At 43.2% G+C, this 17,326-nt stretch overlaps 1 protein-coding gene across 8 annotated transcripts in view; it reads right to left on the bottom strand.

Moving 5' to 3' along the window:
* Nucleotides 1-3,223: 3,223 nt before the first annotated feature.
* gramd4a (GRAM domain containing 4a) overlaps nt 3,224-17,326 on the bottom strand; it is a 52,975-nt gene continuing 38,872 nt past the window's right edge. For 6 of the 8 annotated variants that reach the window (XM_025899640.1, XM_005451756.4, XM_013271292.3 and 3 more), the window contains 12 exons: nt 17,040-17,131; nt 15,521-15,612; nt 15,033-15,081; nt 14,861-14,932; nt 14,734-14,777; nt 14,523-14,632; nt 12,771-12,925; nt 9,769-9,919; nt 9,525-9,618; nt 9,133-9,223; nt 8,911-8,979; nt 3,224-6,665 (listed from right to left, as the gene is read on the bottom strand). In XM_025899640.1, coding sequence (XP_025755425.1) covers nt 6,558-6,665; nt 8,911-8,979; nt 9,133-9,223; nt 9,525-9,618; nt 9,769-9,919; nt 12,771-12,925; nt 14,523-14,632; nt 14,734-14,777; nt 14,861-14,932; nt 15,033-15,081; nt 15,521-15,612; nt 17,040-17,131 — 1,127 coding nt within the window. In that variant the 3' untranslated portion in view covers nt 3,224-6,557. The remainder of the gene's footprint in view (nt 6,666-8,910; nt 8,980-9,132; nt 9,224-9,524; nt 9,619-9,768; nt 9,920-12,770; nt 12,926-14,522; nt 14,633-14,733; nt 14,778-14,860; nt 14,933-15,032; nt 15,082-15,520; nt 15,613-17,039; nt 17,132-17,326) is intronic. The other 2 variants (XM_013271294.3, XM_013271293.3) reach the window with 1 other exon arrangement.

Raw genomic sequence — 17,326 nt, 5'->3', positions numbered from 1 at the left:
ATCCCTATTCCTCATAGGTGGTTGTTTGATTATAGGGTCTTTAGCTTACAATATAAAGCGCCTCAAGGCGACTCTTGTTGTGATTTCTTGCTGTATAAATAAAACCGAATTGCAATAAATCACATAAGACTCAACTCTAAATTATGATAAGGGAGCACTGTGTATGACCTCCAACTATTATTATTTTGGCAAATCCCCTGCACCATACTGTTACAATTAACTCAGATTTTGAACAGATACTACTGGCGTGGAATCACGCAGCACTCTCAGGTTGACTTAACTTTGATTTGTGAGCATTTGTAGTCATCTAAGAATTTTATTTTGCGGGCTAACTCCTTGCTTACTTTTAAAAGCTTACCTAGGTCGTTTGACCCTGGAGAGTAAATGTTAGCAAAGCTTCTGGTCAAACCACAAAACGTGGTGCAGCTTTAAACATGCACAAGTGGGCAAGGTTAAGAGTAGTTTGCACTTGAATATTTGTGTCACAGCTAAAAGCATAAAGGACATGGTTAGTGTCCTGCACCAAGCTGTCAGACACTTCTGTCATTGGCACACAAATGGCAAATGGTGTCACGTTTGATGTCTCTTTTGGGAAGACCAAAAATACACTAAATCCATCAAGCAAAGCAGCGGGGTAGACAGAAGCCCCTGAATGACTCGGAGGTGTCATTTACTGAGTGTCGCTTCAAAAAGCCTTTAAACTGTGTTAAGTTCATGACACTGCTTCTCTGGCACCGTCTTGAAATAGTTTGCAAGCAAAGGAGGAAGTGAAAGATCATTGAATGAGGTGCTGTCTTGAAAGCTGATTAAAAAACAAATCGCTTTGGGTTCAGGATCAGTGTGTGTTTGAGCTTTGACAAGTCCTCGGCAGGAAATCTGTTAAGGATGTTGCTTTTCTTGTACGTGAGCAAAAATTGATTTTTGTTTCTTTGAGGATTAATAATAACTTGATTTCTGTTGCAGAGCTTTCACTTAGCTGTCAGGTGTGGACTGAAATGAAAACTAGCTGATGTACAGTACTGTGCAAAAGTCTCGTTAGGAAAATAAGTGCAGCAGTTTATTGAAACATGTCCAAACACATGGAAATAAAGTATACAAAGTGAAAATGATGTTCAGCTCTAATGTGCTTAGTTCTCCAGGCTTCTTGAAGGACATTCAAAGCTCTTCTTTGGATGTTTCTGCCTTTCGTTTCGTTCTCGGTCAAGTTGATCCCACATAGCTTCAATTATGTTGAGGTCTGGGCTCTGGGGAGGCCAATCCATGACTGGTAGTGTTCCACTGGGTGTTTTCTATCCAGGTACACTGCATTGGCAGTAAGTTTGGGATCATTGTCATGCCAAAAAGTGATTCCAATCAGATGTAGCCCCCAAACCATGACAAAGCTTCCACTGTGTCTTACTGTTGTATCTCTCTCCTGAGCTTCTCCATGCATATTGGCATCTATGTTAACTACAAACTTCAAATGTGGACCTTTAGCCACTGATTTTCCAGTGTCCAGTTTCTGAGTAATTTGGTTTACTCGTTTCTTTTCCTTTAGAATGTTAGTTTCCGCATTTCCTAGAGATATATATAGATATATTTCTGTTTTCTTTTTTATAATCTCTAGAAATCACCTGTTAATCCTAGGTGCCTAGGTCCCCAAAACAAATATCGCTCTGAAAGGTGCTGTCCAAACGAAAAACGTTGAAAGACCTTCTGAAAGACTGGAGAATTATTGCTCAAGTTTGGCTTCTTGGAAGCAAAATAGTGCAAAAGCCTTGAGGGGTGGCTCAAGAGTTTTGCACAGTAGTGGTCTATATCAGAACAATATTATTAACAGAGAGCATAAACTCACCAGTAAGTTCTTACGGAGGTCATTAATTAAGTGAGCAGTGAAGTAATTTTCATAGACTTTCTGCTGGAAATGACAGGAGTCGCCCTCTGCTGGCGATTCAAATAAATGCAGGCGCAAAGCACTTCCGCGTAGCAATCTCTAAAAGTGTTCTACTGTCAGCTCCCTTTTGAAACCTTTATTCCTTCAGCTGAAACTGTTCCACCCAAGATAAGTATACTATAGCTAGAGGAGACTGTTTCTCTGGTTTTGTGTAGTCATACCTTCTCCCTGCACAGAAATACAAATGCCACCTTCCAATCAGGACTCACAGACAGGTTTTTCATTTTCACAGCTTGAATCCACTATATGGAGTTCATTTCTACTGTGGCACAAAAACAACTTGTCATTCTCTACCTGGGGGGAAAAAGGTGCCATTTATGCCAAACTGCAGTGAATGTGGAACTCTGTACGGCTACACTGATAGATGTATGTGGAGGAAACATTTTTATATAGGGTGTTGTCATTAAGGAGGCATGACGGGTGAATATGTCGGTCCTCAACCGCTTGGAAAAGGGCATGGTTTTATAAGGCTATTTTAGTTCTGCTGTTAGCAAACAAAAGTGTGTTGTGGTGTTATATTTGCTCATATCTACCCATGAGACACTTAGCTGTGGCCCAAACCATGATTCATTGAGTTTGGCTAAATGAGAGAGGGGAAAAACTTGCTTGCATAAGGAAATTGTCTTAGATTTATTGTTGCTGGTGTCACAAGAGCAAGATAAAGTGCCCACAAGCCATCCTCCACCTCCTTATAGATCCCTTGGTTATCCAATCACCATAAAAATATAGTGAAATTGGTCAGGCATGTGTAGCACGTTAAACTCTCTACTTTCGTATTCCTAAAGTACAGAAACATCCTTGAGCAAGATGCACCAGCCAGCTTAGCCTGACCTCTGACCCCCCTGTGGGGAGGCTGAATGAGGAAAAAGGACCAAAAAAACCAAAAAGAACAACCCACTTCTCTCAGGCTTTAAGTTTTGACACAAAGTCCAACAGTGACCCCATGTGGCTGTAGAGAGGAACTGCAGATGAAAAGATGACAAAAGGCTTAAAAATACCTTAAATTCTTTTACTTAAATTAAAAAAAAAAAAAAAAAAAAAAAAGGTACATCACATTATCCTTTACAATAGACACGTCTTTTTAAAAACTCAGTGGGTTTTTTTCACTGTACAATTCAATGATTTGTATACAAATGCCTCTGGAAAAAAGAAAAAGAAAGGAAGCCATTATAGCCCGTCACATCACAGATGACAAATTACTCACTCATTGTAATGACTGCAATGTTTCGCATTTGGGCTTTAATTTGCACTTAACCAATCAATATCATGAGTCTGTCTCAGTCCACAAAGTACAACTTAATCCTTAAGGATGTTTTTGTTTTTTTTTTTATTGTGTTGTTTAATTTATTTTTTAATTCATCAGATCGAGGCTGCTGAGCAGCCCTAGTACAGCTACACACTGTACACTCAGCATGGATCAGGCAGATGGGAAAACTTTCAACATTTACACACTTAGAGGAACTACATAGCTAATACAACAGTGATGACACCAGCGTGAACGAAGAGGACCTCGAGAAGGCAACACTGTCGTTTCTGACGGCACCTCCATCCTCAGCGATCTGTGTAGCTTATTCACTTTATGGACCAGCTGAATGAACAGATTAAGGAGTTATGGGTAAGTGACAGTTCATCACCAAAGCTGGGATAGGCTCAAGCCCTCCTGTGACCCCGGGAACAGGTTCTGAACTGGGCATTGGTGCTCGTTTGGTGCCAAAGGTGTTAGTAAATTTAGCTTTGAATAACTCTTTAAAGGACTTGAATCAGGAAAGTAATTCTTTCACATTTCTATGATCCACTCACTGATTGCTTTTCACCACATTTTAATTCACTAAATGGGAAAAAAATGAAGCCTCCTGAGAAGCTTCATGGTGTCACAGAGGGCAGACCAGCTGTCAAAAACACAGATGTTGCCATTTCAGTCCTCCATGACCATCTCTGCTCTGTATGAAGCCCCGGGAATCTGGCAGCTTCCACTACACTAAAAACCAAGCACTGCAATGCTGGATATGGACGCTTACATGCTGTATGAGGGTTAAAAAGCTGCTTTTGTTGCTAAGGTTGGAGTTTGATCCTGTTGCTGAGCAGAGACAGTCATGAGAGTGGTGCCGAGCTGATGAAACATCAATTCCAGAACAAGAGCAGTCCAGTTTTCATAACTCCCGAGGTAAAGGAATTCAAACTGGGGTTGTTTAAAAAAGGAGAAAAAAAAAAAAAGAAATACATTTTGTACAACCTTCTGTAAACATGAGCGTAGGCAGAATATTGCAGACTGAAAAAAATCAAAGATTTGGCAAAAGAAAAATAATAATGTTAGACATTTAGAACATGATACATTCTGTGCTTTATCTGAGTGCAGCCCCGTCGGGGTCTCGCAGTCCCCGCTGAGAGCTGCCTGACACAGTTAACAGATTAGAAAAAAGGCTTCAGGTAACAGCTTTAAGACTACAACAAGCCAGCCAGTCACACAGTGAGACAGCATTAACTACTGATTCCACCTGCTCAGATATCCGATAGGTATCTCCATCACCACCCCCCCGGTCATGGATCGGAATTTATACCTCAATAAAAATAGAAATCCATGTCTGGGAAAGGCAGCCTGTTAGCAACAGGCTCAAAAAACCAAAAACAGAACAATAATCATACAAAAAAAAAAAATGGATGTCAAAAAAAAATAAAAATATCCATCCTTCATTAGCTTTAACTAAAATAATCATCAAACGCAGCTGTTTGAACTGGTCCATCGCACCTCTGGCAACTTCATCTCCAGTCCGCCTGACTCTAAACAACGGCGATGACGAGAGGACTTGCATCGACTTTAAGAGAAGCCTTGACATTTCAAGTCTTGAGGGCAGTTCCTGAAGGGCAGTCTGGTTTTTCTTGAGGATCAGTGACATATCGGGAAAAATGTCAAGGTCTCCCTTTCAACAGTGTTTTCGTAGGATTTTAGCTAGGAGTGTGGAGCACCTACTCTGTCATCTCAAATACAAACAGCTAAAGAGAAACTGACCTCCAGCCCTGTATCCCCGCCTCGGTTCGCCTCACAAAACACCTTAAAGTGTCTGATGTGGTTTGGCATTATACACTTCTACATATAAACGCAGGGGGCAAAGACCCGCTTCGCTCCCGGGAACAGCGTCTGAAAATAAAGCAAGACCTTTATCCATGTACACACTATTTAAAAAAAACAAAAAACAAACATCAGCTCACATTTAGATGAAGAGGAACACATGGAAGAGCACTCACTGTGGCGTTTGCAGAAAGAAGAGGAGAAACAGGCATGTCTATACAGCCTGAACTCAAAGAGCTGAGCACTTATACAAGTAGAGTCACCCAATCAGGAGGAGACTCTAGAAGGTTTAGGATACAGTGAGCTGACAGGCCTTTACGGGCCTTTGTGTGGAGAAATGTGCCAGTCAGAGTACCTTCTACTCCCGCTTTTACAGCCAGTTTGATAGTTGTCTGGTGCAGCGTGCAGACATCAATGTGCCGTTAATACAAAGTGCTCAGACTGTTCTTTCTGCTGCACCGAGACCAGCTGAACGTTGCCTCGAGTCGAGGAGAGGAAGGCTGTAATAATGAGACTGCAGTGGTTTCTAACACTGACCAACATTTAACATCTGTGCGCTGCCACCCACACACCCACACGTCAGCAGTTCCAGTTTTTAATAAAGTGCAGGGAGAACAGCAGAGATGGGACAAATAAATGGTCTCCATGTGTCGAGAGTTTAAACAGCAGCCGGTGTTGTGCTCTCGCCGAGGAAAGGAAAAAAAGGCTCTGTTACAAAGACCAAAAGACATTTTTCAAAATAAAGGCATTTAAGATGAAAACGTCACTGCACTGTTTCACAAACACGGATGCCGAACGCAGCAGCGGACGTTTTTGCTTCGTCGGTTCAGCTAAAAGGAGAAGAGAGACCAAGCGGTGGTGTAAACTAACAGGAAGGCTCCGTGTCAGCCGTCATCACAGCTAATAATACACTTTATTTAAAAAAAATTAAATTAAATTAAAATACAGCCATGGATGACACGAAGCACCGCTCGGCCTGTTTGAATATTTGTTTTTGCAGTGATTTGGAAAAGCTCGTTTTTACACGTGTGGCAGTTTGAACTGTTTGTTTTTTAAATACATCCAGGATGATGAGAGCTGTATGAAGTCTTCCTACCACAGCAGAGAACATCAGAGTCACTTAAGATGCAATTTAAGACCTTAAGAAAGACACGCACACACTCACACATGCAAACACAGAAAAAGGAAGCCAGCTAAGTCAGGTGGTCAGTAGGTGGGAGAGGAGGCCAGCCCCCCCTCACCAGCCTCCTGATGATTGATAAAACCACACTGATCATCCTCCTCTCTTAGTGAATTTTGTCCATAATCACCCACAGGAAAAGCGTCATGTGACTAAACACCAGCTACACCCACATATTCCCTCTAACGTGGCCTAAGCAGAAAAATCCACCAGCTGGGCCGAGATCATCGACTATGATGATGAGGAAGAGGAAGAGGAGGAGGCAGCTCACACACGGTCGAAGAGTGCGGCGTTAGAGAGTGTCATCCAGTTCGGCTGAGACCCGGGAGGCTCTCTGCATCAGACTTCAGCCCCGGCGGAGGAGTGCGGAAGGCTCTTTAGAGCTCGGCGCTGGCCGGCGGTTTGCTGGTCACGATCTTCATGTACTGGGTGAAGATGGCCTCGAAAGCCTCGTCCCTGTGGATCATGGCACCAAACACCAATGGCTAGAGGAGACAGAGATCCTTGGCTGTTAGTGTGCTTCTACTGTTGTAAAAATAAATAACTAAATAAAATAGAATCTGCTGCCAAGTTAATGCAGCACTAGGCAAAAACAACAACAAACATGACTAAACTGGAATAAAAAAACCTCTTCAGTAAAGTTGGAACATTGAGGAAAACATCAGCAGTACGCAGCAGTCACACTGTTGAATGCCCTGTGATGGTATCAGAGCATATTTTTCCCGATAATAGAGTTATTTTAAAAGATTATTAACATTAAAGTGGACTTATTAAGTTATGATGATGGCTACTGATACCAAACACGGGCATGGTTTTAAACACTGATGTCAGTACAGTGGTGGGCAGTTAATTTTCCCAAGGGCAAAGCACCAATACGTTTATAAAGTAATAAAATTAATAGAAGAAAATTTAGTTTAGTTTATTGGCGTGGCCCCAGCCCTGTGTCAGCATATGTGCAAGTAATCCCTGCAAGCAAAACCTCAGGCTTCAAATTTCTGTACACATTTTGTTTAGGAGGGTTTCTTTCTACACTTGGCTCTATGTGATGTCATCGAGAGTCCCTCCTACACTGCAAGCTCAGAAGCCCCACCCACATGTTCAAATCATCTCTATGTGAGAGCCAACCAACCAATCAGGGGGAGTCTGGCTTAAAAGGAAACAAGTGTAACAATTTATCTGGAACAATTTAGCACATCATGAATACTGACAGCAACAGGAGAGTCTCAAACAGAAGCTGATAATAATAACAAAAATTATAATAACAACAGCAGTAATAACTGCTGTCATCCCAACCAATAAAGGGAAATTTTACACCATAAACAAATGAAAAGTTGCACACAAAAAAATTAGTGAGTTTCCACTTGGGGGCGCCAAAGTCCAACTTTCAGATGATCTAAATACAAACTGATTAGGCATAACATCATGACCAGCTGAATAATATTGTGTTAGTAAACCCTTTTGCTAACAAAACAATCCCGACTCAACGAGGCATGGACTCCACTAGAGCAGGACATCCTGCAGATGCTCAACTGGATTGAGATCTGAGGAATTTGGAGCCTTAAAGATGTTCTTGTGCTCCTCAAACCATTCCTGAACCATCTTTGCTTTGCTGCAGGGAGCATTATCCTGCTGAAAGAGACCCCAGTCATCGGGGAGCACTGTTTCCATTAAAAGCATACATGGTCTGCAACAATGCTTTAGATTGTTGGATGGTAGGACCCAAGGTTTCCCAGCATATCATTGCCCAAAACATCACATTGCTTCTGGTGGTATGCCTTTGTCCCATTGTGCATCCTGGTGTCAGGTCATTCATGTGATGTAACATTCATCAGACCAGGTCACCTTCTTCCATTGCTCCATGGTCTTGTTCTGATGCCAGTGGTAGTGCTTTCAGTGGTGGACAGGGGTCAGCGTGGACACCTGGCTGGTCTGCAGCTATGCAGCCCCATTTGCAACGGACTGCAATGTTCTGCATTCTGAGCCCTTTCTATCAGAACCAGAACTTTTTGTGCAGTTTGAGTTACAGAAGCTCATCTGTTGGATCGGACGACGCGGGCCAGCCTTCACTCCTCACGTGCATCCATGACCTAGTTGCTGGTTCACCACCATTCCTTCTTTGGACCAGCCCACAAGAGCTGCAGTTCTGGAAATGTTCCGACCCAGTCCTCCAGCCATCACAATGTGACCCATTTTCTAACATCAACTTTGAGGACGCTTTCTCACTAATAATTAGCATCCACTAACAGGTGCCACAATGAAGAGATAATAAGCGTTATTCACTTACCTGTCAGTGCTGATAATGTTATACCGGATCGGCACATACCCATGTTCATGTGGTGGTAAACACTGTACAGTACCTACTATCTTTGCTCTTCCCTTTCAGTTGGTTCACTCGGTACTGTGGAGAAGTGACATCTAATACTACATGTGCTGTACTGAGTGAATGCAGTGATGCTGTTACCTAGCTACGCGGTAACATCCTTGATAACTAATCAGTTCATAAATCAAATCTTAACGAAACGCCCACAGAAACCCACAGCAGCTCACATTTGTGAATTTCAATTGCTCACGTGCAATACTGAAGAATTACTGCTGACTTGTCTTAAACTGACTGAAAGGACAAAAACACAATATCCACAGCAGATAATTATTAAGATGTTGGACTGAGCTTCAGCTGAAACGAATGAAATCACGACTGCAAACATAATAATAAATATACAAAGTCTGTACCTTCTGAGTGGAAGGAGTGGCTATTGAAATGCCCATCCCACTTCCTGGTAGGACTGACAACACTTTGTACTGTGGAGGAGAAAACCAGAAATATCTGCTTTAAATACACACCAGAATAGAATTACATTAGTTTTATTATTAATATTTAAAGTAAGTAATTATCCAGTTTTAGAGAGGCTGCTGGCCTCGAGGCGTTCCTCATGTGTATTACCGAGTCATTACCTTTTGTATGTCAGTGATGTCCACCAGCTTGATGACTTTATGCTTCTTGGAGGAGCTCGATCTGGAGCTGGAGCTCTCAAAGCACAGGTAACTGAGAGAGACAGAGAGCTTCGTGAAAGGAGGGAAACAAGGACTCCAAAAAACATCCAAACTGAACAGACGTGTTATAAAGTCTTAAGTCAAGTGTTCTCAGGAGGAAGGCTGCCCTGCTTGAAGCTCTACTGACTGACACAGACAGGAAGAGAGACGAGGCTCAGCGCAACTTAAAACCACGTCTCCTGGACTAATGAATCTCCGTCTGCTCCACCTGTAAATGGAAGCGCTGCTTCTTTCCTCCGCTCAGAGATTTGATGAGATAAAGCTCTCCCCTGAGACAAAGATGTTCCACTTACTTCTCGGTGACGTAAAGCATCCCATTCCTGATGTAGTCTGTGGGCATCTTCCTGTCTCGGTTTATCAGGCAACACCTCCAGCCATTTTCACAGACTGTGAACAAACAGCATACAAGATGATGAAGGGGCTTTATTCACAGAAAACGCATGACTCCAGCTTTTAGACATTTCAAAGTTGGATGTGCATTTTAAAAACAACAACAACAACAAAAAAAACAACAATTAAAATAACTGTAGTACTTGCCCTTACCCGGCAGAGGGCGCTCTGACTCTGGCAGGTTGAAAATCTCGTGGAAAGCTCCCTTCTTGGTGCTGTGAGAGCGACCGCTCTCCTCCTCTCTGCTACCCCCACACGGGACGTTGGCGAGGCTTCCACGAGAAACCACCGGCTGAACCTAGAGAGAGGTGGAGGGAAGAGGGGAAGGAGGATGGAGGGAAGGAAAAAAAGATGAAAAAAAGTGAGAACATGAAAGGAGGACAGAAAGAAAGAGTCGCATTAAACTCAGCGGATGAGGTTTTATAAATCTGTGTGAACTACAGTATCCCACAGCTTTAGAGACAAGTGGCCGAACTTCAAACAGCTCCCCAACTTTTGAGGTTGCATCATGTGCGCTTTCTTCACAGCAGGCTCAGGTGTGACGTGCAAAGCAAAGAGTGAGGCCATCATTCAAGTCAGCATCCATAAAATACCTACAACACGCGTTTACCAAAAACATTCGTGTCCACTGCAGTTTTACGATTTTACTTGCACGAGCGTTGGTTATCACAGTATAAGACAAAGTCAGATAAACTTCAGGGTTATTGATCTGTCCAGTTAGCAAGCATAAACCATTGTGACTCCATTACCATTTCAGCTGCGTCGGTGCAAATGAAAGCAGCTGCACGTGCACTGAAGAGGCAACACCACAAAAAGGAGTCATTTTGCAGGTGGTGGCCACACCGGCTCGCTCCTTATCACCCATTTACGCTCACCACACAATTTGCATCCGAACAGCAAGGTCATCACAGCTTGGTAGCATTTATACCAGCACTGAAGGTGTGGCTATACGCTGCAGTATTCTCCTGAATGATCAGTGAAAAAGCCTCCACATCAGCGCTGGTACAGCACAGGACCAGAAGTCTAAACTGTTTTCCAGAAAGTCTGATCTTCTCAAACTGTTTCAACATGTCCTCATATATAATCTGTGAATCTCTGAGCTTCTGTGTTGATGTGTCATTAAAACTGACAGAGTTACACAATTGTGTCTTAAACCTGCGGTGGCACAAAAAGACTTCTCCAAGAAAACATCTTCAAGACGACGCCACTTTTGTAGTGTGGGGCGAGCATAAATGGGCCATCACGCCTCTTGATTGATTTTACGCCACTTCTACTTTTTGATGGAGTCCTCATCACTGCTGGTAGCATGATATTGCACCTGCAGCCCAGTCAGGTTATAGAGCTAGCCCAGCTCCTCAAGGACGACACATCATATCCACGAGTGCCAACGGGAAAAAGGGGGAGAAACCAGAAGGGGGGCCTTACGTGAGGAGAGCTGCACATCTGCTTTTCTGTACCAAAGCTCTGCAGAATGACCTGTAGCAGGCTTCCTCTGCATGTTTCTGATCAAACTGTCAGAATCAGACTCCAAGAGGTGGCATGAAGTCCTCACGGTCCTGAAGCTTAAAAAAAAGAAAACAAAAAACCCCAAAAGCCAACGAGCAAATGCATGAGCTGCACGGTGCTGTGAGCGCAGGTCGAATTAAAGACACCAGGACCTTATAACGCCCTCTTGCAGTCTGATTCTATCACATGATTAGCTTGCTGGAGGTTATTCTGTAGAGCTCTGGCAGTACTCCTCCTGTTCCCCCTCACACAGAGGAACAGATACTGGTGCTGCTGCTGGGTTGATGCCCATCTATGGCCCTGTCCAGCTTTACTCTTGCAATGGGCCCAGCTCCTAGTACCTCCTCCACACTCCTATGCTGGGAGACAGCAAACCTTCTTGTGACAACACGTGGATGCATCACCCTGAAGGAGATGGACAGCCTGTTCTGCAGGTCCATCTCATGCTGACAGCAGTGACAAGAACAATGAGAAAAAAGTAAAACTAGAGAAAAATCAGTCAGAGAGAGCAGGAGAGAGCAGCGGCCTGTGGCCACCACCTCGATGGTAAGATCAACTGTTTTGTTCATTTTTATGCAGACCTTTTTACATAAGAGTTTTAATCTAATGATCTAACAGCAGTTATGGTGTATTTAAGGGGAACAGGATGATATTAATGTGCTAACATGAAACTACACTGGTCAAATCTTCTCTACGTGCCTACTCAGTAAACACACTGCCAAATCTCACAAGCATCTATGTTCGTGGATCCAAAATGTCACGGGTCTTCAGGCTCTTAAAGATCATTCAAAAAAAGAAAAAAAGAAAAAAGAATAAAAACACCGCAGTGTCAAAGAGCAAAAAGGAAAATCGCAGACCGTTTTGTTGACATTTTGATCCACTGCATTCACAAATTACTGACAGCCACTCTCTAGGTGTGTCACACATCACTCACACACACACGCACACACACACACGCATTGTGGTGAACTGGCAGCACACCCAAGCACAGTAGAGTAGACACACCAGAGGCCCTACCTTCTCAGTGCCAGAGAGCTGAGAGAGAGAAACGACAGAGCAGACCTGTGACTGCGGCCACAGCAAACACACACTCAGACATTCATGTAAGAGAGGAACTTTGTGGTACCCACACAGAACAATCACGGGCTCAGTTGTATTGCATTATTGACAGGAGGGGTGATATTTTGATACTTTATTGATCTATTTTTATCTCTTTTTTTTTTTTATCCACCACAAAGGGAGTCAGTGGGAGGTGGGCTATAGTGGGTGGACTGCTGACAACATGAAAGACTGGACCCGACCTGCTGCTGATGGATGATCTCTCTGAGTACCCCAACACCCCATATGGGTGCCTTTCTTCTTGTGCATGTGTTTGAGATGATTGCTTGTATATTAATCTGCAAATAATGTAAATTCACTAAAACGTCAAGCGTGGGAGAAGTTTTGCAATGCAACTGAAAGCCTCTGTGGTAAAAACCTGTTAACAACTCAGGTCTTTAAGTTTGAAATCAGGATGGGCTAAAGGAAAACATATTTTCTTATTTAAGATTTTAATTAAAAAAAAATCAAGAACCTGAGACAGGAAGCAGTGTTGGTGGTAGGAAACGTGTGTGGGTTGGTGTTGGAGTCTCCGTTTGCCTTACCCGTCTCGACACAGTGGCGTTTGTCCTCTCTTTGAGCTGGGGGTCGGTGGGAAGGCTGTTCCACACGATGTAAGGCGTGTCATACTTGTCGCGGAGCTTCGGGCAGCTCTTAAACAGGAAGTCTATGATGAAGAACTTGATGCCAGCGTACACGCCTGCAAAGAGAGTAATCACAGACACATTAATTCTTAAAAAAATATAAAATAAAAGAGGTTAAATGATGCAAAGCAACACCATTTAGTGAAAATAACCCCTCAGATGTGCCTCACTGACAGACAAAGGGATGCCCTAAATAGGTGACGCCCCCCCCCCCCCCCCCCCAATAGTAGTCCTTGGAGCTGACCTTGATGACATCACTAGTTTCAGCATTGTGCCCATTCTTGCACATACAGACACTGGGCCAATTATATGTTGGAGCTCAACGTGACTCTGGTGTATTGTTGGTTATCCAGAGCCTTCCCAGCTCAGCAGTCAGATTTTCTCCTCATGGTAAAACAGCAGATTTGTGGAATAAAGTGCAGAATAATGAAAAGCTTCCAGTGATGAGTAGAGATTCCAATTTCCAGTTAAACTCGATGGAAAACCAGCCTAAGAGCTCCTGATGAGACTGACGTGAAGACTGTGTCCACGTCACGGTGGGACAGATGCACACATGACCAGAGATTTCTTCTCCACTACATGGACTGGGCGCCGATGACTGACCCACAAGCTGACACCCACTTACAAACTGGACTCTCTTTGGGGGAACGTTTTTATTATAATTGTTTTGTATTTGGAGCCTGTCATGCAGCTGCCGTGTGTTCCCAGGTCTCCAGGCTCCTGTCATTCCTTATTGTTTTCCCTGTTGGTATCAATTACCCGTAACCAGAGTTACACATGCTACAGAAGGCAGCAGCTCTGCATGTGCAGACTATGTGGGCATTTTCCCCATGATGGGTGCAATACAGCCTGCCGATGTCTCTTTATGCCAACACAGACTGGTTTCCTCTGCACTTGTCACATCTTTCCGTTCCATGTTCACAATGTAACAATGTGGTCAGCTAGCCGCCTTCTTCTACTTTCAGCTGCTCCCATTAGATCATCTGCCTTCATCTCACCCCATCCTCCTCTGCATGTCCTCCTTCACTACACCCATGAACCTCCTCTGTGGTCATCCTCTCATCTCCCTGCCTGGCAGCTCCATCCTCAGCATCCTTTGCCCAATATATTCTTTCTCCCTTCTCTGCACATGTCCAAACCATCTCAGCCTTGCCTCTAATGTTGTCTCCCAATGTGGTTAGCTATCTGTGCAGAAAAGAAAGCCCTCATTCCCAGTCACGCTGAATGTGTGGTCTGTTTTTTTTCTCCAATTGAAATGAGTCACTGAAGAAATCTTAGATGGGATCTGAAAGAATCAATGTCAGTATATTTACTTTATTTAAATGTCCAGTGCAGCTTTTAAGCATAGATTGATTTTGGTTATTCGTTCCTTTTAAATGGAGAAATGAAGTGCTAGATGGAAATTTGGCTAAATGAAAGCAGCTTCTATGCCAACAGTTTGCTCCGAGCACCTTTCAAGAAAGTCTGAGTGCACAGTGGTTTGGGAGACGCTTTGCAAAATAAAAGTAGTAATTATGTATAAGATCTATATGCCAATAGCCCGCAGCTTCCCCACACAGGCTGAGGGAGTATGGCTCCACAGGTTCTGCATCTGTTTGTGACTGAGTTCACGTATTGTCACAACGAAAAAGATGCTTTGTGAACATCACTCACCAATCATGAAGCCCAGCAGTTTGTACGGCAGGACGCAGGAGGTGATGAAAGTCACCCACAGGCAGATGTAAAGTTTCTGGGTGCTCTCTGGCTGCACCCACATGAACAGACTGAAACACAGACAGCAGGAGGAGGACAGAAAATACATCAGTATATGAGTTATGTGCATTTCTTGCACACTTGATTGTCAGACTGAAACAAAACCACTCACTTCTTTATCTTCTCTAAAACATCAGCCATCTTTCCAAAGAGGTTCTGAAAGAGATTTAAAAGCACCTCATTAAAGAGTTTGTCTTGTTTCGAGCAGCGACTGGATCGTTAGATGAACCTTGTTATACCTGTGCTTTTTGTGCAACATCAAGTACAAGCTGAAACTTCTCAGACACAGTCAAGTCTTCCTTTGGAGGCTCCTTTAACAACACACACACACACAAAGCCACACGTTGATCTCCAGTCCTGGATACATTTCATTCTGACGTGCACAACAACAACAGCAGGGAGGCATCTTACCATGGGTTCATAAACCTCAGGCACAATGCTCCACTGGATCCTCCAACCTCTGAAAAATAGAAGGTATAAATAATGCACATGTTATAAGGCAACTCCTTCAATGCAAAACATCAACTTTAAAGGAGCGACTTTTCCAGCCTTGGGAGCTCTGACTGAAATCAGGTCTGACCCTGTCCGTTATTGTGTACTGCTCTTTTGTAGCAACAATTACAACAACCCCAAATATGCACAAATGTGTGCATGTTTTTAAAATCTGGCGGTTTTAACAAACATTTGCTGTGTGACTACAGGGCCGCGGTGTGCATCTGTTTACTACCAGCACAGCTGTGGCCTCAGTAGTTGATGTTAATGTGGGGTTTTTTTGCACAATTAATCACGCTAAAAGCTGAAAATCGGACTGCAACCTTTTACAAACAATCGAGCTCAACCGTGAAGTAACAGCTGAGGCAAAAATTATCCTGCTTTTATGAATAAATGACAGTTTTTACCTGGCAATGAGGTAATTTAAGGACAAGCGTAGGATAGCCAGGAAGAGGAACATGGGAATGGCCCAGCCATGCCAAGCAGCATTCATGTAAATCTGGATTCAAAAGGGGAAAAAGGACAATATATATGTATATATACACACACACAGGTTAACGTAGTTTGTTTTTCTTTAATAAGTAAGCTGTGTTTTACAACCGATATGCATTAAATTCAGCACTTTTTAGCAGCGAGGACAGATTCTTTCAGTCAATAACTGCAATGAATTGTTTGAATTTGTATTCAGTGTGAGTTGATGGACTGACTCATTTGTTTCATTCAAACAGCGACTTATCTGTTCTGACACAAAACTCAGCATTAGTTTTATCACAGCTGCTTGTTTATAGCCCTTCATCGCCCATAAAAGTTACCAAGACAAAGACAAACTGATTACAAGATGGACATAAAAAGGAATCAGGGGGGCTCATTGTAAGCCTGAAGCGCATATACTTGGGTGATATATCGGCAGTGGAAGATGCTGTTAGAGTCACCTGTCAACACTAAACCAGCATCATGTCTGGATACTGAGATGGTGTAGGGCCATAATCAGTGGGTTGAGGATGATTTAGCATAACCACTGACTGGACATTAATGAAGATCTGATTAGGCCTGCAGTCGCTGGCAGAATCACTGCAACTCATCACAGTGAAGCAGACATGACATTAATATTCATTTAATCTCCCGGCCATGAGCTGTAAGACAATTAGGTCAGAGTAAAACTACAGATACGACCCTTTTCTATTAAAAATGCTTGCTGTAAAGTACAAGCATGACCACAACTCAAGAAGTCTTGACCTCAAAATTTGACTACATCATTCAATTTAACTTCATCACTTTCCCCCCTTCTCCATCACAATTGCCCTGCATCCTCTATGAAGTCTCACCTATCTGGTCACTCGTAGGATGAGATTTAGAGAAAAGAGAAAAAGTCACAGCTGCAGTCAAATAAAGGCAGGGAGGTGAAAATGTAGTGCAATGTGTCAAAGTGACAGAGACGGCAGATGACAGAAGCAGCACAGCTGTTAATGACACCCAAACTGTGCAGAGGCCATCAGCAGTTTATGGCAGGTAATCCTGTATCACAGCGGTCCCCAACCTTTTTTGCGCCACGGACCGGTTTATGCCCGACAATATTTTCACGGACCGGCCTTTAAGGTGTTGCGGATAAATACAACAAAATAAAACTAGTACCGGTACCGAAAAAAAGAAGATTTATTCATAACACACGTGAAAAGACCCAGGAAAACCGAGTTAACGATAAAAACGATAACAAAATAATGCTGAAAACCGATAAAAACCCTGAAAAACATACATTTCACACCTGAGCCTCAACTCTCGCGGCCCGGTACCAAACGACTCACGGACCGGTACCGGTCCGAGGCCCGGGGGTTGGGGACCGCTGCTGTATCACAACTAACCTCGAGTTTTCTTTTAGAGAATATCGAAGCGCGATTATGTCTGAAGTGCAAGAAAGCAGAGACTCACAATGAAGGCAATAGCTGAGGTGTACACGGAGTGCCAATTAGATAAGGCGGAGAGGTTCCTTAAGAAGTTGGTGACAGGCCTGGCTCCTCGCTCTGAAACAGCAAAGACACAGGGATTCACTGAGAGCGTAAAGCTAAAGACAGAGCAGCACTGTGTTTACTCCTGCTTTGCTTTGTGAATCAGGCTTTTACTGTGAAATTTTCCTGGAGTTTTATATTTAACTACATGTCGAAATGTTCAGAAGGAAAATCACGCACTAAAATTAGATCTACAATACACAGAACTAC

Source organism: Oreochromis niloticus, linkage group LG17 (genome assembly GCF_001858045.2).
Source record: "Oreochromis niloticus isolate F11D_XX linkage group LG17, O_niloticus_UMD_NMBU, whole genome shotgun sequence".
NCBI lineage: Eukaryota > Metazoa > Chordata > Actinopteri > Cichliformes > Cichlidae > Oreochromis > Oreochromis niloticus.
This window is presented reverse-complemented; position numbering and strand designations above follow the sequence as displayed.